The sequence below is a fragment of the Pygoscelis adeliae genome, unplaced genomic scaffold (genome assembly GCF_000699105.1).
Source record: "Pygoscelis adeliae isolate BGI_AS28 unplaced genomic scaffold, ASM69910v1 Scaffold16, whole genome shotgun sequence".
Lineage (NCBI taxonomy): Eukaryota > Metazoa > Chordata > Aves > Sphenisciformes > Spheniscidae > Pygoscelis > Pygoscelis adeliae.
Window position 1 is genome coordinate 3718011 of NW_008825162.1, and position 19063 is coordinate 3737073.

The 19063-nt window shown below is 37.6% G+C and overlaps 1 protein-coding gene across 3 annotated transcripts in view; it reads right to left on the reverse strand.

Moving 5' to 3' along the window:
• Positions 1-4367: 4367 nt before the first annotated feature.
• Positions 4368-19063, reverse strand: part of PAM (peptidylglycine alpha-amidating monooxygenase) — a 79365-nt gene continuing 64669 nt past the window's right edge. For 2 of the 3 annotated variants that reach the window (XM_009328718.1, XM_009328720.1), the window contains 10 exons: positions 17550-17666; positions 16978-17050; positions 16233-16440; positions 15348-15548; positions 12493-12611; positions 11402-11501; positions 9972-10025; positions 7393-7596; positions 5742-5798; positions 4368-5195 (listed from right to left, as the gene is read on the reverse strand). In XM_009328718.1, coding sequence (XP_009326993.1) covers positions 5014-5195; positions 5742-5798; positions 7393-7596; positions 9972-10025; positions 11402-11501; positions 12493-12611; positions 15348-15548; positions 16233-16440; positions 16978-17050; positions 17550-17666 — 1315 coding nt within the window. In that variant the 3' untranslated portion in view covers positions 4368-5013. The remainder of the gene's footprint in view (positions 5196-5741; positions 5799-7392; positions 7597-9971; positions 10026-11401; positions 11502-12492; positions 12612-15347; positions 15549-16232; positions 16441-16977; positions 17051-17549; positions 17667-19063) is intronic. The other variant, XM_009328719.1, reaches the window with a different exon arrangement.

The window sequence follows — 19063 nt, forward strand, 5'->3', positions numbered from 1 at the left end:
AGGGCGGGGTTCTGCTCTTAAAACCTACATGTCGAGTAGCACCATCTTTATCCTGTTATGGCTGGGTATATGGGTTGCCTCATCCCCCTTCTGACAAAATTCTTAAATTCTAATTAAAAAAAAGATTTAGGTTTCTCATATGTTTCAGTTTGAAAAATAAATGTAGTTGTTAATTAATGATAATTTTGCTAGTTTGCTGAACTGTTACCGCTGATCATTTGCTAGGAACAAGTTGCTCCACTGCATCTTTAAAATGATACTTTTGGCACAAGTTCCCTAGAAAAAAAATGCCTCTACATCATCTGTGTATTTTTTTACAAGTTGTACAATGAAATCAGACAGAGCTTCACTCGCAGGATGTTGCGCTTCACGTGCAACTAATTAATAAGAAACACTAGCGGAAAGGCGCTAAAGAAAGGAGCAGTTCAGCAAACGTGCCTTCATGACCTGCAGTATTTAGAAAATTCCAGTGCAGCTTCCGAGTTGATTCCCATGCAGCTCTCCCTTGTACCTCTCTAAATATGTGTGTAACAAAGCCAGCTGGATGCTCCTTTAGGTTTTCCAGCCACCATGTCCAGAAAGAGGAAGAAGTTCGCAGGTTTTGCTTGGATAAGTAGCCGCCACTGGAGATTTAAAACCCTCCTCTACACTGTTGGCTCCCCTCTTTTCTTCTGCCAGTAACATTTAGCTATGCAGATGAATCTAATTTTTTCACAGGTATCGGAGAGGAGTGTGAAGAGCAGTTGTAGTGTAAATTTTGCTAACAAATTTTGATAATTCACAATGGAGAAAAAATATTTTCACATTTAAGAATTAAACAGGTAAAGGCAAATCAGGGTGCTAAAACTCTAGGGTTTACTAGCAGTTATTTTACATAGAAAATACAGTGGCCTAATTTCAGCTCTTAATTTTAATTGACCTGGACGTTTGGTTGGTTTTTTTTTATTTTTTAGTACATTACATGAATTCACACAAACTGTGCACTGTATCATAACACAGTCTTTCAAATTTAAAAGTATGTCCTAATGTGCAATTAAGTAATAAAGTTGCTTTTGAATTGCTGAGCAGTGATCTGCTCCCCACAACTTGTGTTGCTAATGCATTCGTAGTCTTTCAAACAGCTTCCCACCTGTGTGATTGAATGGCGAGATAGAAATCAATAAAGTCCCTTCTCTGTACCATGACCCACACTTAATCCTAATCCTATGTAGCATGACAGACATTACTGGCCTAAAAGTTCTGATAAAACATAAATCTAGCTTTGGCAAGCAAGAAGCTGTTGCAATTTACTGCATTGATCTATAAATCCTCATTAACTACTACAGTGCACTGCTTAATTAGAAAACTCTACTTAATCAAGATGCTTCCCAAGGAATCAATTTACACCTAATGATACTTGTGGCAAGGACAGCTGATTAATTGGGATGGTAATTTCATTTAATTGGGAGACCTTCAGGTGACTTGGGTGACAACCTGCACGTTACAGCTCAGTGCATCCTTCTCATGGCAGTTTGCAATTGCCCCGCTCCGCCCTCACGTACAGCTGGTTCACAGCGAGCTGCTGAAAATCGCCCGACAGTGCTTACCAGTGGATAAGCAGCCGCCCTCCCATCGCCCTGAAGGACTTCCAGTATGTCAGACTACTCAAAACAGGGAGGTGGTCGGTACAGTACTACCACAGGGAAAGGTGCTTAGCTACTTCATCAGCCTGATTCTAATGAAAATATTCAGCCCCTACGATAGCCGAGATTCTTCTATCTTAAAAAGGCTGAAGAAAAGATTAATTGGCAAGTCATTAAAGTTAGTGTCATCGAAGTCTTAAAATGTGCAGTTCCATGTTGTTCATTAAAAAGCATAGTCTTAAGTGGGACACTTGCTGAAACTAAGTTAAACACATGCACTCCAAACCCACTAGCCGAGACTGAATAACCAGTATTCAACATTTAATACATAGATAACAATATTAGCACATAGAACCTGCGAGGATGGAGGATGGTCTGCTGGCTTATTAAAACTAGAGCTGTGATTACAGAAAGCTCGTGTCTTCCTTTTTACATGAGTTTTCTATTGCAGTATGAAGTCTCTGGTACATTGTTTTCATAAGATGCAGCTTTGATAAGAGATGAAGAACATAACAGTGCATTCAAGCAGGTTCAGATTTTCTGCCATCGTACCTGTATGAAGTTAGAGCATGCAACTTGAGGTGCTGAAGTTTGCTTGCTGCTAGAAAGTAGTTCGTTGCCTGTCAACGCAGTTATCAAAGAATCATAGAATGGTTTGGGTTGGAAGGGACCTTGATCACCTAGTCCAACCCCCCTGCCATGGGCCAGGGACATCTTCCACTAGATTACGTTGCTCAAAGCCCCATCCAACCTGACCTTGAACACTTCCAAAGATGGGGCATCCACAACTTCTTTGGGCAGCCTGTTCCAGTGTCTCACCCCCTTCATAGTAAAGAATTTCCTCCCAATAGCCAGTCTAAATCTGCCCTCTTTTAGTTTAAAACCATTGCCCCTTGTCCTGTCCCTACAGGCCTTGGTGAAAAGTTTCTGTCTGCCTTACTTACAAGCCTGCTTTAAGTATTGAAAGGCCGCAGTGAGGTCTCCTGGAGCCTTCTCTTCTCCAGGCTGAACAACCCCAACCCTCTCAGCCTTTCTTCATAGCAGAGATGTTCCATCCCCCTGATCATTTTCGTGGCCCTCTTCTGGACCCGCTCCAACAGGTCCGTGTCTTTCCTGTGCTGAGGGCTTCAGAGCTGGACGCAGGACTCCAGGTGGGGTCTCACCAGCGTAGAGTAGAGGGGCAGAATCACCTCCCTCGACACGCTTCTCTTTATGCAGCCCAGGATTATTGTAGAGACCAACCTCTGAATTCCAGAGAGCAGAGATTATGACTAATGCTGAATTAATCTGTTTTATCTTGTAATTGCAATTAAACTGTGTTCAGCTACTCCCACCTAACAAAGCATTTTTTTTTAATTGGAGATAAGGATCAACTAAAGGAAAGGAGGAAGGAGGCAGCTGCATGTTATGTTCATCGACCTAATACCATGGAAGCAGAGAACACCCAACATCAGATGGACATAATGTGAGCTATCTGAGTGTTAGAAAAATATGCCCTTACTGGTAGCTTTTGAGAAAAGCCTGTCATCTTTTAGAACTGATGCCATATACACCACCTATGATAGCAGTGCTGCCACAGCTCTCTTAATTGCTCATTGAAAACTTCCTTTAAACTAGTGACTTGTCATCTTTGCAGACAGCTTTAGAAGATCCTTCCCAACTACCTTATTTGTTTTTATTCATATACAAGGGGATCAAGGCCACAGCTAAAAATAACACTTGCTTTTGAAAGCAAGACAGGAACAGGCCATTTTCCTTGTAACATTAGAAAAATAGAAATTAGCAGGAAAGTAAGCAACTTAAAGAGTATGCACTAAATACGTACCACATGAAACTGAGCCTGTACTCCAGCATTTTAGACAGCTATCCTGGAGATTTTGCTATACTTGAGAAAAAACAACCTGTCAGGGATTTTAAGCTTTTGTTCCAGAAAAAAGATTTATAAAATCTTGCTGGGGGAGGAAATCTTATCTTTTGGTCCACTATCATTACCCTTATTCCCTCAAAAACCACCTTGCAAAACCTGCCGCCACAAGAAACCTTAAGCCTATTTTTCAAGCTCAACACCAGCAATAGCCTATTACAAGACCTGCACTGACGATAATGAAAGCTGTTTCGTAAGAACCTGCGGCAATTACAGCTGTGTACACTCTGCTCATAATACAGGTTTTAAAAGGAGATTAATCATGCTCTGATCCTCAAACTAACATGATAAATCATGCTGACGTCACACAATGATTCACACTTCAGATGACTCATACAGCCAGGATAATTATCTAGCAGGTCTTCTGCAAGTCTCCTGTTGAATGAGTGAGCACATTACGGGATTGAGGACTCCTGTTGTATGAATGAAAAGGGAAGTGTGGAGAAACAAGAGAATCAGTACTACAAATCAGGTCGTATTAGATGCCTACCCTGACTACTTTGTATATTTAATTTGAGACACAGGTTTCCTCTTAGCTGTGACCATGTTTTATTAAAGTACATACCCTGCAGTTTTATTATACAAGTAAAACTCCTCTTTAAATGTTGAAGCTTGACTTTGTACATGTATGTAAATTATTAGTCTTTAAAAAAAAAACCTTGTGACATAGCAAAATATTTTTCCAGCTTCCGTACAAAATAGCACTTTTTCTCTGCTGGTAGAAGACCTTAAAATTTTTACTGTATTAAGTGGTCTGTGTAACCTTTACAAAAGTTGTATACAAAAGACTTAAAAGTATGCAAAAATGTCAAAGCACACTCCGACAGCTAATGCTCTGCGAATACTTTATTACACAAATTACATTCAGCTTCTGAAAATAGTTTTCTAACAGTGATACCATCTAAAAATAAGACATCCCAGAAACACATCAAGTTAGGAAGAAGAAAAAAAATTAAATAGAGACTTTTCTCTTTCCTTCAATGCAATATAATGTTAGTGATTTTAAAAAAATAGAAGAAGATTTAGCAGCTTCATTTTCTTGTGGCACTGTATTTTCTCTGTACTGCAACAGGTTAAGGACATCGAAGAGGAAAGGCACAAAACAGAAATTGGCGACTGAATAGTTACGGAAAAATATTTCAATGAAGCAGATAGTAAGACTTATTTACAAGATCCCCAAATTGAGATGAGAAAATACTACTGCTTTAAATCAGTGCTGCAATTATAAGACTGTTTGCTTTATTAAGATGTTCACATAAAAAACAATGGCACTGATATGGAACTTCCATACACTCCTCCACTTAAAAAACAGAACTAAAACCAAACAAAAATTAAAGGAACCAGTGTACAGCCCCACACAGACTAGTACAGTTTACAATTAAATACACAAAATCTTAAACGTGCTTAAGGGAAAAGGAATCTGACATTCTGGGTTGAATCGTATAATGGAGAACTCAAAGGCTGGTTTCAGGATGATGAAGGTGCTGGTGGGGGTGGAGGTGCTGAACACTCTTCCTCTGAATCTGTGCCATCATCTTCATCTTTCTCTTGATCACTTCCTTCAGTGCTCAGTCGGTCGAACCCTTTTCGGCTGTAGCCTTTGTGACTTGCAAAGAAGTTGCCAAGGTTAAGGCCACCACCGCCTTTCCCTGTGGAAAGGAAAGACTTGTCATAAGGTTTGCTTTGCCGTACGGGGGGAATAAAAATCTATCTACTCATTCAACAGTACAGTGGAGATTACTTTAAGTGTCCTTCCAGAAACTGTTTTTAAAGATCAGCACATAAGCCACAAAAGCTAAGTATAGAGATCATGAAAGAGGAAAGAAATTAATCTTTGAAGTAGAAGTTTCAAACTTTTTTTCAGCATCCATTGTTTCATTAAGTCTTAACGCAGGCTGTTTGTGTCCCCACCAGTTCGCCCTTAGTCTCGAAGTGCCTCATTACATTCACCAGATCCACAGATAACTCATTGTAACAGCTACTGCTCTCCCACTGGTAGTGACACATCCTCTTCAGTGGGCAGATAATGACGGATGAAAGGTGTTGTAAAAGACATTTCCACAAAACACCCGAGGTTTGCCCCCAATCCTTCCTCTGAGAAAGTTCCATCAAATCTGTTACTCAACTAGAAGTGAATATGGAAAAAACCCTCTAGTTACTGTGTCCTTAAAGCATCTTCAATGACTTAGACTTACCTCTAAGTCTGCCTAAATTTCTGCCTGAACTTGAATCAAGTTTGTGTTCCCCATCAGCTGAAAAATAAGGTAATTTCAAAAATAAGCTAAAAAAAATCATATTCTATGATTCAAGAATTACCTGTATTTTCTGATACAAAGCACAGACATTCAACAAATTGATCAGCAGCTCTAAGAAGCAAAACTGATACTTTTCAGCTTCTTGATTAAGGTGAAATTATAATTCCTAACAAAATTATCATACCACAGGTGTTCAGTTTATGCCAATTCAGCCATTAAGAAGATTCGCATGTAAGTTATTTCTGAGAATTTCATTCCCTCAACTGTTCACTTATGTCACTGTAAAAAGTTTGCAGGAAGGACAAGAACCTTGTCATTTATAATGTGCACAACTACATTCCAGCACACTGCGAAATACAGCCTGACATTTGAAATGGTACAGTTTCCCTTCAGAGAAGACTGGCTTTCTGGAGGACCGTGATCTGTGAATTTCTTCAGGTATTTTGGAAGAACTTTCTCTCCCCCCTCACAAACTATATCCTCCTCCCTGGTAACTCTTTCCATCCTTCATCTGAAGAAAAATTAAATGCCATGACCAAACTGTCTTTTCCTATATACTACTCAGTTTCCATAAGTCTGTGCAAGAAGTTTACTTTTACCAATGTAACTGTGCCATGCTCTCTGACACAGTAAATTCAAGCGCTGCTTGAGTCCAAATGGAATGCAAAGATGCTATTATAGATCATATCCATTAACGGCAGTACTGCAGTCGCCTAGAGTGTTAGCACATCTGATGTGCTAAACATGTTTGAACACAAAGAGTCAGGAAGATGCACACTGAAATCTTCAAATAAAATACATCCAATTCAGTTGCACAGCAATATTAGATTGCTGAATTACCTACTCTGTCATGTCTAGTATGTCCTAGCCAGTGCCAGAAGTGTATTATTTGTCTATTCCACGTACATTTTCTTCTCTTGATGAGCACATCTTGATAAAATTATTTATGCTATACAAAAAAACAAGTGTAGTGATCAAAATCCTACTGCAGTCTACCAGTTTCTCAAAGACAATGTTATTATATAACATTAATTAAGAACAAATTTACATAGCATTGTAAGTACCAATTAAAGCTCTCACAGCAATGGATGGAGGTGCATTATGGAAACACGTCTGACTCAAAAAAATGCACAAGGTAGTAGTGAACAGTAATGTATAATCTCTTGTAAATGTTATTTGTTTGCATTTTGCTTATACCTCTGTAATACCCATAGAGTCCTTTGTTCTCAACAATTTAAAGATCCCAAAGTGAAAATGGAACTATGCTCAGAGCATTAAAATTTAGGTATTCTAGACAATAACATGAATATATTCCAGTCGTTTCTGAGACACCAATTTTCGGCTTGACACCAATTAAAGTTTTTAGATACATGTTCTGAAAAGGTGGTGGCTTGAGATGCAATATTAAAAGCACAGGGGGATGCAGTTGCCACATGCATGCTGATTCTTAGTTTGCATGCAGCATCACAGTAACTGTTCAGAAGGGTAAAGGGACAGTAAGCCTCTCTCTTCATACCCTTGTCCCTCAATGTTCAGCAACGTTTTGAACCGGAATAATAAAAGCCTGTTCTCTAGAGTTACTCATGGTTACCTCCATAGACAGTTGTCTTCCTCCACCGAATAAATACTAAAATTGCCAGCAGGACAACAACAGGGATAATTAGAAGAGTTGTAATAAGAACAAAGGAAACTCCAGTGCTGGCCTGTCGGACCAAATGTTGTTTTTCCTGCTTCTTTAGAGGGTCTGTTGATTCTGGGTTGTTTTTCAATCTGGCTTCTACAATTGTTTCTGATTCTTTAAAAAGAAGACAATTTCAAGATGTAATCCATATGCATCAAGCAACACAGAACAAGGCGTTAAAGAAAAGAACAAGCTAGAATACCTGAAGTGTTGAGTAACAAGGAAACAAGAGACAAACACTTATGGAGACGTTTTTAGCTCTTGCTGATGTTATCCCAAATGTAAGGCAGAGAGAGGCTGAATGATATCACTCACTAGCAAAGATGCCCTCCCCTTTTCTCGAATGGGGAAAGGAGAGGTGTCAGGGAGAGTTTTGTCTTAAAAAGTATCTAACATTTAAAATATAGGAAAATCCCTAAAAGATCTATTTTTACAAATAGGCATGTGATGTAGTATCAGTTAAGTATCTCCTTTTGATAATAACACTTCCACAAGAAATACAGAAATCCAGTATATGCTGTATTATTATAAAGGAAAGCATTTAGAGCCCTTTTTAATAAACTTGTGACAAAGGGTTAAATTTTCAGAACTGCTACATTCCGTGAAAGAACTCCAGCTCTGTAAATCTGGAGAGCTTTTGAAAACTGCATCAAATCATTCCTGACTAACTTGTTACCTCTCCACCTACAAGGAGAAAACCAATTTCAATAAAATCCTTTACGCTGTTTTGTGTATGTATAAAAGATCACACACTTTTTGCTAACTTTTAATGAGTAAAACCACCTAGCTTTTTATTTTACAGTCTGACTTAACTCCATGTCTTAAGAAGTAGCTGCATCAGAAACACACTCTGAATCAACTCTATTTTGATTCTGTATCGAACTTAAAATGATGTTCTATTCTGAAAGAACAGTAAATTCTTCAGTTTACACTTAACACTAATAAAACGGTAACAACAATATCATTGTTATCACTAATACAATGGTAACAATGATACAATGATAACATGCTGTCTGTTCAGGTAGTAGTTATAGCCAAGAGCAATTTTCCTCCACCATCTTGCCCACCCCCGGGCAAAGCTCAAGTTCTCCGCGTATTTTCCCCCACTTCACAGCAGTGCAAGCAATAGTAACAGCCTGTCACCAGGAGACTGTGAAATTGCAGGCCACTCCTGTCCATTTATTAAGCAGAGGATGACACAAAGTCCCTTGACTATCTGTTTTCTTCAAGTGGAGCTGACAGATGTTAATTTCAGTCTAGGTACCCTAAGCAGTTTTAGAGATCGTTACTTAAAAACTGTTTCTTACCCTGGTGATACTATTGCATTTTTCTCTGTAACACTACAGCTGTCAGCTAGCATGGTATCCTCCTAAAGGAAGCCGAAATGCGTTAATATATACCTAGATTTGTTGTACTGTGGATGCTGTAATGTCAACACTTCTATTTTGAGTGCTTCAGGAGGACTGATGTACCAACACAGATAAAATAGAAGGATAACAGTTTTGACAATAAGGATTTCACTGTTTTATAATGTCAGCCTACTTTATTCTACTTTATTCTACATGCTTGCAGTTGGCAGTGGGGATCTTTTGGTATTTTTCTCTGTCTGCACATACATGGCTAAAGCAAACCACACAAGCTCTGAATTCAACCAAAGAAAAGCAGTTAAGAACGTCTGAACATTTTATAAAGGCCTCTCCATAGCCTGGTACTGTTTTTCTGAAAGGGAAACGAGCTTTTCCTTTTCAACATAAAAGACCTACCTAACAGAACATTAATGGTTAAAATTACTTTTCATCTTCTTGAATTGCTATTTTACCCCTTTCAATCCCCTCTACATGTATTTCTTTATCTCCTTATATTAAATTTCGACGTTTTTATTTTCCGTTTTCTTCTTTTTTTTCTTTTTCATGCAGATAAATTTAAAACAAGAAAGCAGTAAATCCAGGGAAATAAATCTACATAGAAAAAATGGTATTTTTTGCCATATGGTGTGACTGGCAAGGCTGTGTACTAAAAGACTATGCAGAAAGATAAACCAACTGCTGTTTCAAATAACCCTTTTTTGGTGTTTGAGGGTTGTGGAGCAGGGGGAAGGGTGCTGCGGGGTAACTATCACAGTTATATTTCAGAGCTATTTCTGCATCTAAGGGAGCTGACACAGATACCGATCTGGACCATACCAGATGGTGGTACGGAATTAATCCACTAGTTAAATTTTTATCTTAGTGTCTGTGAAGCACTTGTCATCACTGAAAATGAAATGTTTAGATTGGCTGTAAACCAGCATCTACTAGGTAACGGTGTTACAAGCTGCTTTCTAGTGCTTCCCATGCCAGCTCATTTTATCTATAGCCACTGTAGGAAATGATGGTGAAAAATAAAACAACAGTGAAACTAGTTAGCATTTTTCCCTCCAACTTGGCAGAAGCAGTCCTAGTCTATGTGTAAATACTGGTTCCTTCATTTCCATTACGAATCAGACTAACCTTTTATTTCCTGTACCTCAATACCCGCCTTTTTAACTGACCGATGTTCCATTTCTGTAAAACAAAATTATTCTTCAGGACAACTGACATTTCAGAAAGACACTCAGTGACATTTTCCTGCTAGCTTTCTCAAATGTACAGTACAATCCTACAGTAAACAATCCCATCAGCACCTGAACTTCACCAAGGAGAATCAAAATAAACCATTCAATAGCTCACAAGGCCATGGGAAGAAGAGCTTGATTCATGAAAGGTGTTGGCAATGATTGACTCTTATGCCACAGAGAGATTTTATGGGCACGTGTAAAGTTCAGGGATTCCCACAAAAATAAAACTGTTAATTATAACAAAAATCACAATGGATTAAAGGCCAGCTTAATCAGGGCTCCTTAGCTACTACAGTTTTATACTGCAGCAAAAGCTAAAAAGAAAATTATATACAAGGACTTTCCTCATCTATGAGTGATGAATAATTCCATTATTTTTTTTGTTCTCATGTTTCTTTGAATGAAAGCCTAGAAATGTTCTTATTCAGGTTACTATATGCAGAAAAAGCCATATCCAGTCAGAATTACAATTTTTCTGGTCCAGTTTCCTGTTATTAACAGCAGCTGATACCAGATGCCCCAAAGAAAAACCCACAAATTATAAACAGACAAATATGGAATAACTGGCTTAGTCAGAAGTTCATTTATAACAGCAGACTCTTACTGGTTGACTAACACCCTGAAGCCTGAGGCTTTATCTCTCTCATACATTTTTTATCCAATAAAATGTAACAGTGGATTATATTTTTATTCCTGTAAAAAATCTAATCTCTCCCTGATTCCTACTAAATTGATGTCTGACTAATCAGGTCTCTCTCCCTGAAGTCAGGCTACTTGGCTTGGGGGTTACTAGATTAAAACTGGGGAGTGTTTCCACTTCATGGAAATAGGAGTTCAAACTATACTAGATTCATTTTCTAATGATGAATAGTCCCAATGAAATGAATATAAATTTTAAGTTGCCTTGTGTTTTTACTTCAGCCCCTGGGAGTTTCCTATATGATAACCTCAAAGGAAGCAGTTGACTTCTCAGCACATGATACATTAAAATTACTAAAACACTAGAGAGTCATGCTTTTGTTTAAGCAGGTACTGATATGACAAGGGATAGATCTACCATGAGGCAAATGCATTTTGATTCCTCCTGTGACAAACAAACTAATGTGCTCAGGACTCTCCTCTGACAGAGCACGCAGCAATGCTGAAGAATGGTCTTTTAATGAAAACTGAGCAGTAGCACACAACTTCTGCAGGCAGAGCTTGTAGTGTACTTAAATCGTTGTCACTAAGCCACCAGGTTCTTTGCCAGTGTTACCAGATAAGTGGTACTGATCTGAAGATACAAAATGCGCAGTTGTGACATTAAGAACAAAAAGAACATACTTTCTGTGGATGCAAACTTCCACACTGCTCTGGCATGAACATCTCCAACGAATACTGTTTTATCTTCTGAAGCAACAACATCATGTGGCATCTCAAAGCTCTGTGAAGATAAGCAGTCACAGATTACTCGTAAGTGTCTACACATTCATGAGGCCTCCTTAACCCTGAACTTGAGACTGGTCGTATTCAGTCCTTAAGACAAGAAATCGCAGCAGGTGCTGGTGTGAAGGCCTAACATGAGTGAAGGGAGAGGAATTCCATTTCTATTGTATGTTTGCCTTCTCCAGGGATAACAACATGGAGATTATTAGACGTATTCATGCTAAACAATTTTTACATTTATAATATTTGTATTTATAGTCTTGCATTCAGTTTTATCCTGTGAAATATATATTTAAAAAATCATCAATCTTGGTTTCAAGCCCACATGCTTAGTTTTTGTCAGAGTTTGTATGCAATACAGCTATTTGCTATCCTCAGAAAAATAACTCTAATATAATTTAAAACTGGAGTGCAAATAACAGAGTATATGTGTTACCCAGAAATGGGAATCTTCACATTCATTCTTTAGTCTAAGACAATATATGGAGGCTTTTTTTTAAAAATAAACATAATTTTTATGTACAATACTGTATGAACGACATTTAGCCTTAACTTCCACACTGATCTTCTGTAAAGAAGGGATGCAACCATACCGTTGAATTTTATTTCTGCTTAGGAATATACTCTATTTTTTGACATATTACTAGCATCTAAATATATGAATATTTCAAGTCATTCATTATTCTCTTAAATTAGCTTTTAAGAACTGTCTGACAGCAATAAAGTAGGCTCATCCTGACTAAACGTATTATCTGTAGGAATCATCTTGAAGGTAGTATAATTTTCGAATGTGTACCACATGTAGAAACTAAGACCCGAAATTCTAGTGCCTTTATTACGTTAATATTATAAAGAATTCCTTATGAATACCTTACACTATAAAACATCTTATTTCCTGTAATAGTCTTAAGGAAGTTGGAGAAGTAGGATGTTACCAACATTCTCATATATGTAATTATATGCACCAGGCACTCTGTGCAATACTCTACCTTTCTAAGCGGAATGAAAGTATCAATTATTTCTCCAGTAGAGAAGTTCATCACAAACCCTTGCACTGGTTCTGCCTCTCCAGGATAAGGCATTCCATTAACTGCAAAGAGGAGACCGCCTGCAACAACATTAGATTTGCTTTAACAACCCACACATAGCAAACTACAGTGAAGATTAATTGTGACAGTGTAGATGAAAAAAGGCTGTCTGAGAGAAAGACAGAGACAGACAGGAAGATAACTCAGTCAGAAACTAAATCAGAAGGGGAAAGTTAAGTAATGTGTAACAAGTGAAGGTTTGGCATTTAAGAGATGCACACTTTGTCCAAATGAGAAGACCAAGCAAGGCAATATTTTACAGATTGGTTAAATGTAAAAAGAATGTGAAAGGGTTAAAAAACCAATAATCTGAAGCATGCTTTGCTAAGGATGCTTGATCTGATAACAGAAAGTTCCTTAAATGCATCAAAAGCAGAAAGTCAGCTAGGGAATCAGTGGGACCACAAGAGGAAAAGGTGTGAAAGGAGGACTCGGGGATGAGTGGCCTGTGGTAGAGAAGCTCAATTTTTGTCAGTTTTTTCTGTTGAATATGTTGGGGAGATTCTGACACTCAATTTTTTTCATAGCAAAGAGGTCAGAGGAGCCAGCTCAACTGGAAGGAGATACACAAAAGGTGTTAGACAAGTTGGAGGTTAATAATTCACCAGGTTTGGATGGCATTTGCTCAAGTTCAGAAGGAACTCAAATGTGAAATTACAGACCTCAGGCCAAGCTGAGTAACCTAGCACTGCGAACAGCCACTCTTCCAGAAAACTAGCAGACTGCCAAGGTAATGCCCATCTACAAGAAGGGCTCAAAAGGGTGCCTGGGAATTACATGTCAACAATTCTGGCTTCCACCCCCAGTAAGATGGTAGAATCCATAATGAAGAATAAGACATGGGTAAGTGTGGCCTGTTGGAAACAAGTTGGTACAGCTTCTCTAAGGGGAAACTGTACCTCACCTCTGAACAGGGAGAAAAAGCACACAGGTAAAGGAGATTCTGTAGACATACTTGGATTTTCAGAAACCCTTTGACAAGGTTGTGCATCAGAGGTTATTAAAGAATGTGAGTTGTCACAGGGCTGAGTGAAACAGGAATGAACGGAAGCACAGAGCAGAGCTTAAAGGCAGAGATTATAATTTTTCAGGCTAGGGAAGTCTGAGTAGTGTGGTCCTGCAGGGATGAGAGCCAGAAACAATTTAATTCAATAGCCTTCATCAGTGACCTAAAGAATGGGGTGAACAGTGACATCTCCCAGTCTGAGGAGGGTACTGAGTTCCGCGGAGTAGTCAAAAGCTTGACGATATTGAGAAAGTCTGGAAAGACTTTATAAGAATAAGTGAGTTGTCAAACAGATGGCAGAAGAGCTTCAGCAAAGACAAATGTAGAGTGATGCTTCTACGAAAAAATAATCTAGATCATGCCTATGTGATGTTTAGCTTGGAACTGGCAGCTACAACTCAGGAGAGACATCTCCGAGCCATCGCTGAAAGGTCTCTGAAATCTTTGGCTCCATGTACAGTGACAGCCAAAATTTCAACAGAATGTTTGGTGTCATTAGGAAGAGAATTAGGAATGGAGGGGACAGTTCTGCCACTATGCAAAAACTCAGCAAGCCCACATCTTGAGTACTGAGTGCCGCTTTACTCTCTGCATCTCAAGAAGGTCCTAATGAAGTTAAAGATGCTGGAAAAGAAAGGCAACTACAATAGTCAAGGGGCTGAAGCAATTAAATGGCTTATTGGGAGAGACTAAGGTGGCTGGGGTTCTTTGGCTTGGAGAGGAGAAGGCTAAGAGGCAGCAGATATGGGGAGTGTGGAACTGTTATTCACCAACTCCCAAAATACTGGGACTGAGAGGCACTCAATGAAACTAGATCACTTTTTTAAATTAAAAAAATAAAGCGGGTAGTGAACTTCTGGAGCCTGTAACTGCAGGAAGTCAAGGAGGCAGACAGTACAAGCCAGTTCAAAATGGGTCTATAGAAAGATACTACAAAGAAGAGGCCAGGAGCTACCTCTTAAAACCCTTAAATAAAGAGCTTTTGTGGATGCACAGGAAGTAGGAGAGGAACGGACCACAAAATGCAGCCAGGCTTACACATGCTCCTTAGAATGCCTCTTGTTGCCACTGTCAGAGATAGAGCACTGGGCTATAGGTATCAAGTGTCTCATCCAGTACAGCATTTCTTATGTTCTTGGCAGATGCACAAGAAATAACCCTGATATTAAATTTGATATCAACTACAGAGTTTTGAGCCTGACATGCCAAAATTCCTCGTCCAGTTCTTGACATTTACATTACTTTCAGTATAGGTATTAAAAATCTAACCCAAAAACTTAATACAGTAATTTTAATATCACAACCAGATTGTGATATTAAAAATCACAACTTTTTCAAACTAGCTGCTTTCAGATTTTTTTGTTTTATGAAACCCAAAACTTTTCTTGATAGTTTGGAAGCTCTTTATTTTGCTCTCTTTAATGGAGCTTGAAATTAATATTTTAAAACATTATTATTAACTAGTTATTGACTGTGCAGTCAATAACTAGGAAGCAAACAAGATCATCTACTTGTTGACAACACATTTAGGGAGTCTAATCAGTCATTTCTCAGAAGCAGAGATTATCATCCCACAAATAGGAAAACAGGATAGTTCTAAAATTTTCCATTACATCAGCTCTACTTTGAAAGAGAATAAATATCTGGCCTAAGATAACATGACAGCACTCTTCGTGAAATAACATTGTGTACTGTGACATACCAGCATAAAGCAACTACTTGAAATCCGAAGAACATGAAGAAAGATTACCTGGAACATATGAAACTGCGAACAACTCTCTTCCAAATGATTTGTGCTTGATCTCTCTTACGAACTCCCCAGTCTCTAACCTGAAGCACTGAATTCGACCATTTTCCCTGTCTGCAACACATAGCTGACTGTAGTCAGGGATCAGGGCCAAGCTGTGAGGGATATGAAACTGTCCAGGTCTGGCTCTACCTAAAGAAGTCTCTGCAATACAAAATATCCACGTTTCTGTTAAAGTACACACCAAAACTATCAGTTTTGCTTAGAAACAGCAATATGTCACATAACGCCATATAACATTGGAAAAAGAGTAAAGTCAGCTTGCTTTCTTCTCCTAGCAGTTTTACTCGTTCAGGTAGGTATACTGTGGTAGTCTTTTGCATTGTTTTTGTAAATCCTGAGTTTATGAATTCACTATTTCCCTATAATATTTGGCACAGTTTAATGCCTGATATATAAATCAAAGTCAGGCAGAATTAATGTAATTACTCACAAAAGTTAAAATAGATGGGATCATGGCATAAATCTTGTAAAAATGGTAAAGGCTTATACTATTTGATCAAATGTTTAAGAAAAAAAATAAGTTTTTTGTGAAAGTTAGAACATTTCCTTGATAAGATAGGACATGCCAATACTTGTACTGAAAGCATGCTAGCAAATTCCCATTTTTTATTTTTAGTGAATATATAACTACTACAAGTAGCTGTATGAATAGAAGAGAGAAAATTAGAATGCAATGACAAGGCTGAAATTCAGCTAGGACCTGGAAGGTATTTCGGTAATAGAAATTTATAAATAAAAGTAGTAGTAACATCAGCAATCTCATGGTTCACAGTGAATTCATGGTAACAGCAGTACGGCTAAATTACCACAAGCTCTGACCTGTACCTTCTCCCCACTGATTCACATACAATCCATTTGGAGAGAACTGAATGATTCGACTGTTACAGTAGCCATCAGAGACATAAATGCTGCCAGTGATCGGATCCACAGCCACATCAGTTGGTTGACAGAAATGATTTTTGTCACTGCCCGGTTGCAAAGCCACTCCTAAGATCAGTAATGGTTCTTTGTCATCTGCTCCCAGTTTGAAAACCTTTTTTTTTAGTCAATGGGAAAAGAGAAGAGGTTCCAGTTATGGAAGGTGAAATATAAGAGGGATGGCTGCCTATGGAAAAATATTTATTACTGTGTATAAAATAATTTTATATACCAAATATAGCCTTAATATATTGACTATGACATCTATTACCAGTTTTTCAATAGTGTTGATTCTAGGAAATTTCTGCATAAACTATAAATTTCCTGTGATTACAGCAAATGAGTTAGTTTCACATTCTGGGTTTAAGTACATAAGAGAATTGATAAGCAAAGACGTAGCAGAAAAATCTGTTCTTTTTCAAAAGAGTAATTGTTTTAAAACAGATACTTTCACTTCTGCATGCTATGTCCATATAGCAAATTATTCAACACAACTATATTCCATGAATGCCACAGAGATCAATTTCTGTAGGCATATTCTTAATGTTTATCTTAACAGGCCTAGAGGAATAATTTATGTCAAATCTCTAGGAAAAAAAAAAAATTTTTTGGCAAAATATTAAGGTCCTAGTATTAAAGCTTCAAGACATACCTGATGGAGAGCTACATCAGTGACCCAGTAGTTACCATTTTTATCTATACTCAGACCATGTGGTAAGTAAAATCTGCAAGCACAAATGTAGAAGAATCAAGTTAAAACCATCTTTCAGGAAGAACAATGTAGATGTGAAGATTTCACTTTTTATCTACAGATCAACAAATGTTATACATACTATCTATCTGTAGTATTTCATGAAAAAGATACCTTTACAGAATAGAATTTTCTTGACAAGTGTCTCAGCTCTGAAATTCAGTTGATCTCTGGTATCTCACTCAGGGTAATAATTGGTATCTTTAAGGACAATATACAATACTTATGAGCTCTGCATTTCTGTTAATCTGGCTGGTAGATGAAAGCATATGAATTGCAAGAAAGCAGAGGTGGAAAAGATGGCAAATTACTTTTATTAGTTGCTGATTTTGTAATTTTTATTTATTAATTTAAATAAACTCAGACACTACAGTCACACAATCTAATATAAAACGTGAAAATGGGCTTGGGGACTTCTTGGAGTAAAATATACAAAAATGTTAGTTCTATTGATAAAAGCAAAAATAACTTACAGACTTTTGCCCATGGAATGAAGCAGTTTTGCATTACTTGGATTCAGGACAAGAATTGTGTTCTGTTCAATTGGTCCAAGTCCTCTTTGCTGATAAACAAATTTGCTGTCAAAAGAACTACACAAAAATAGTGGAACAGAAAGCCAGCATTAGAAGGTTCCACTGATGAACAATACAGACACAATTTAAAGCCAAGTTTTGCAGTTTAATTCCAGTGTGGGGTTATTGGCTTCTTTTTCTCTTTAAATAAGCCTTATTACATTATTGTATGATTGCAAGAGTTACAGTGTTGGATGTCTGCATTTCCTACTGAGGTTATGGACTTTGGAACTAAAGGAGCACCAAATCAACACAGCAACAATTAAGATAATCCTAAAGCAAGCAAGCAAAAAACCTCTTCCTTTTTTTTCTTTTCTTTGCTGTGGCAAATCAGAAATGGGAGATCAAACAATGTAGCCTAAGTAAAAATATAGCTAATCACCAGGGCATAATTGCCAGTATGAACAGTTACACTGCGTATTGTCTAAGGCAGTGTGTGCATGTTTGCGTGTCTTTTGTTTTTTCTTTCTTTCAAACACAATTCAATATTTTGCTAGAGCTTACTACTGTAAGATTCAGGTCTTAAGGTTCTTATCCTTTTCAGAGTGTGCTTCCAGGAGACTATACGATATGATGTGTATTTCTCCTACCACAACTCTACACTCAATTTTCAGGGTACGTGGAACATATTAATAAACAATATTTAAACATGTCACTATTTCAGACATTAAGAACCAGGATTAACCTTCCAGAAGATATTTTCTAGGCATAAAATTATGATATGCTTAACAAAGAATAAAAAAATATAGTTGTCTGTACCCCTGTGGAGAAGCTGGCTATTACTTTAACCTGTTGAAATATATGTTCAGCATTTAGTGAAGGTAAATAGAGTGTAAAATATTTTGAAGAAAATTTACATCTAAATGTTAGAAAATGGTAGTTGACTGTGGATGAATACAAGACATACTCCCCCCTCCCACCTTGTATTTTGAAATCCATTTGCTAATCTCAAGAGAAATCCAGCTATGATTGATGCAACTTGGTAAACAAGAATATATTTTATAGTCACAGAGAAGGCTATGAATAAAGCTATTAAAACTTTATATTGTACAGTCCTAGCAGCCTCACCTCTCCATAACATTAAATATTTATAAGCTTGGAATTTTCAATGTGGAAAAGCAATACTGGCTTCATATATGACCAGAAAAATCTATGACAGGATGTGTTTAAGTTTCTGCATAGGCTATGATTAAAAAATAATATTTAGATATTGCCATTAAGTATGGTAACTATCTGTGACTATTTATTTAATTTCTGATAGAAATCAGTAAATCCTTTTCACTATGAATGGTTAAGCACAAGGTGATAGGTACTAAAACTCTCTACTGAGCCCTCCTAAATGCTCTGCCATGATGCTATAGGCAGACATAGGGTAAATGGTACTGGCACACAATGGCCTACTGATGTAGGCTTGT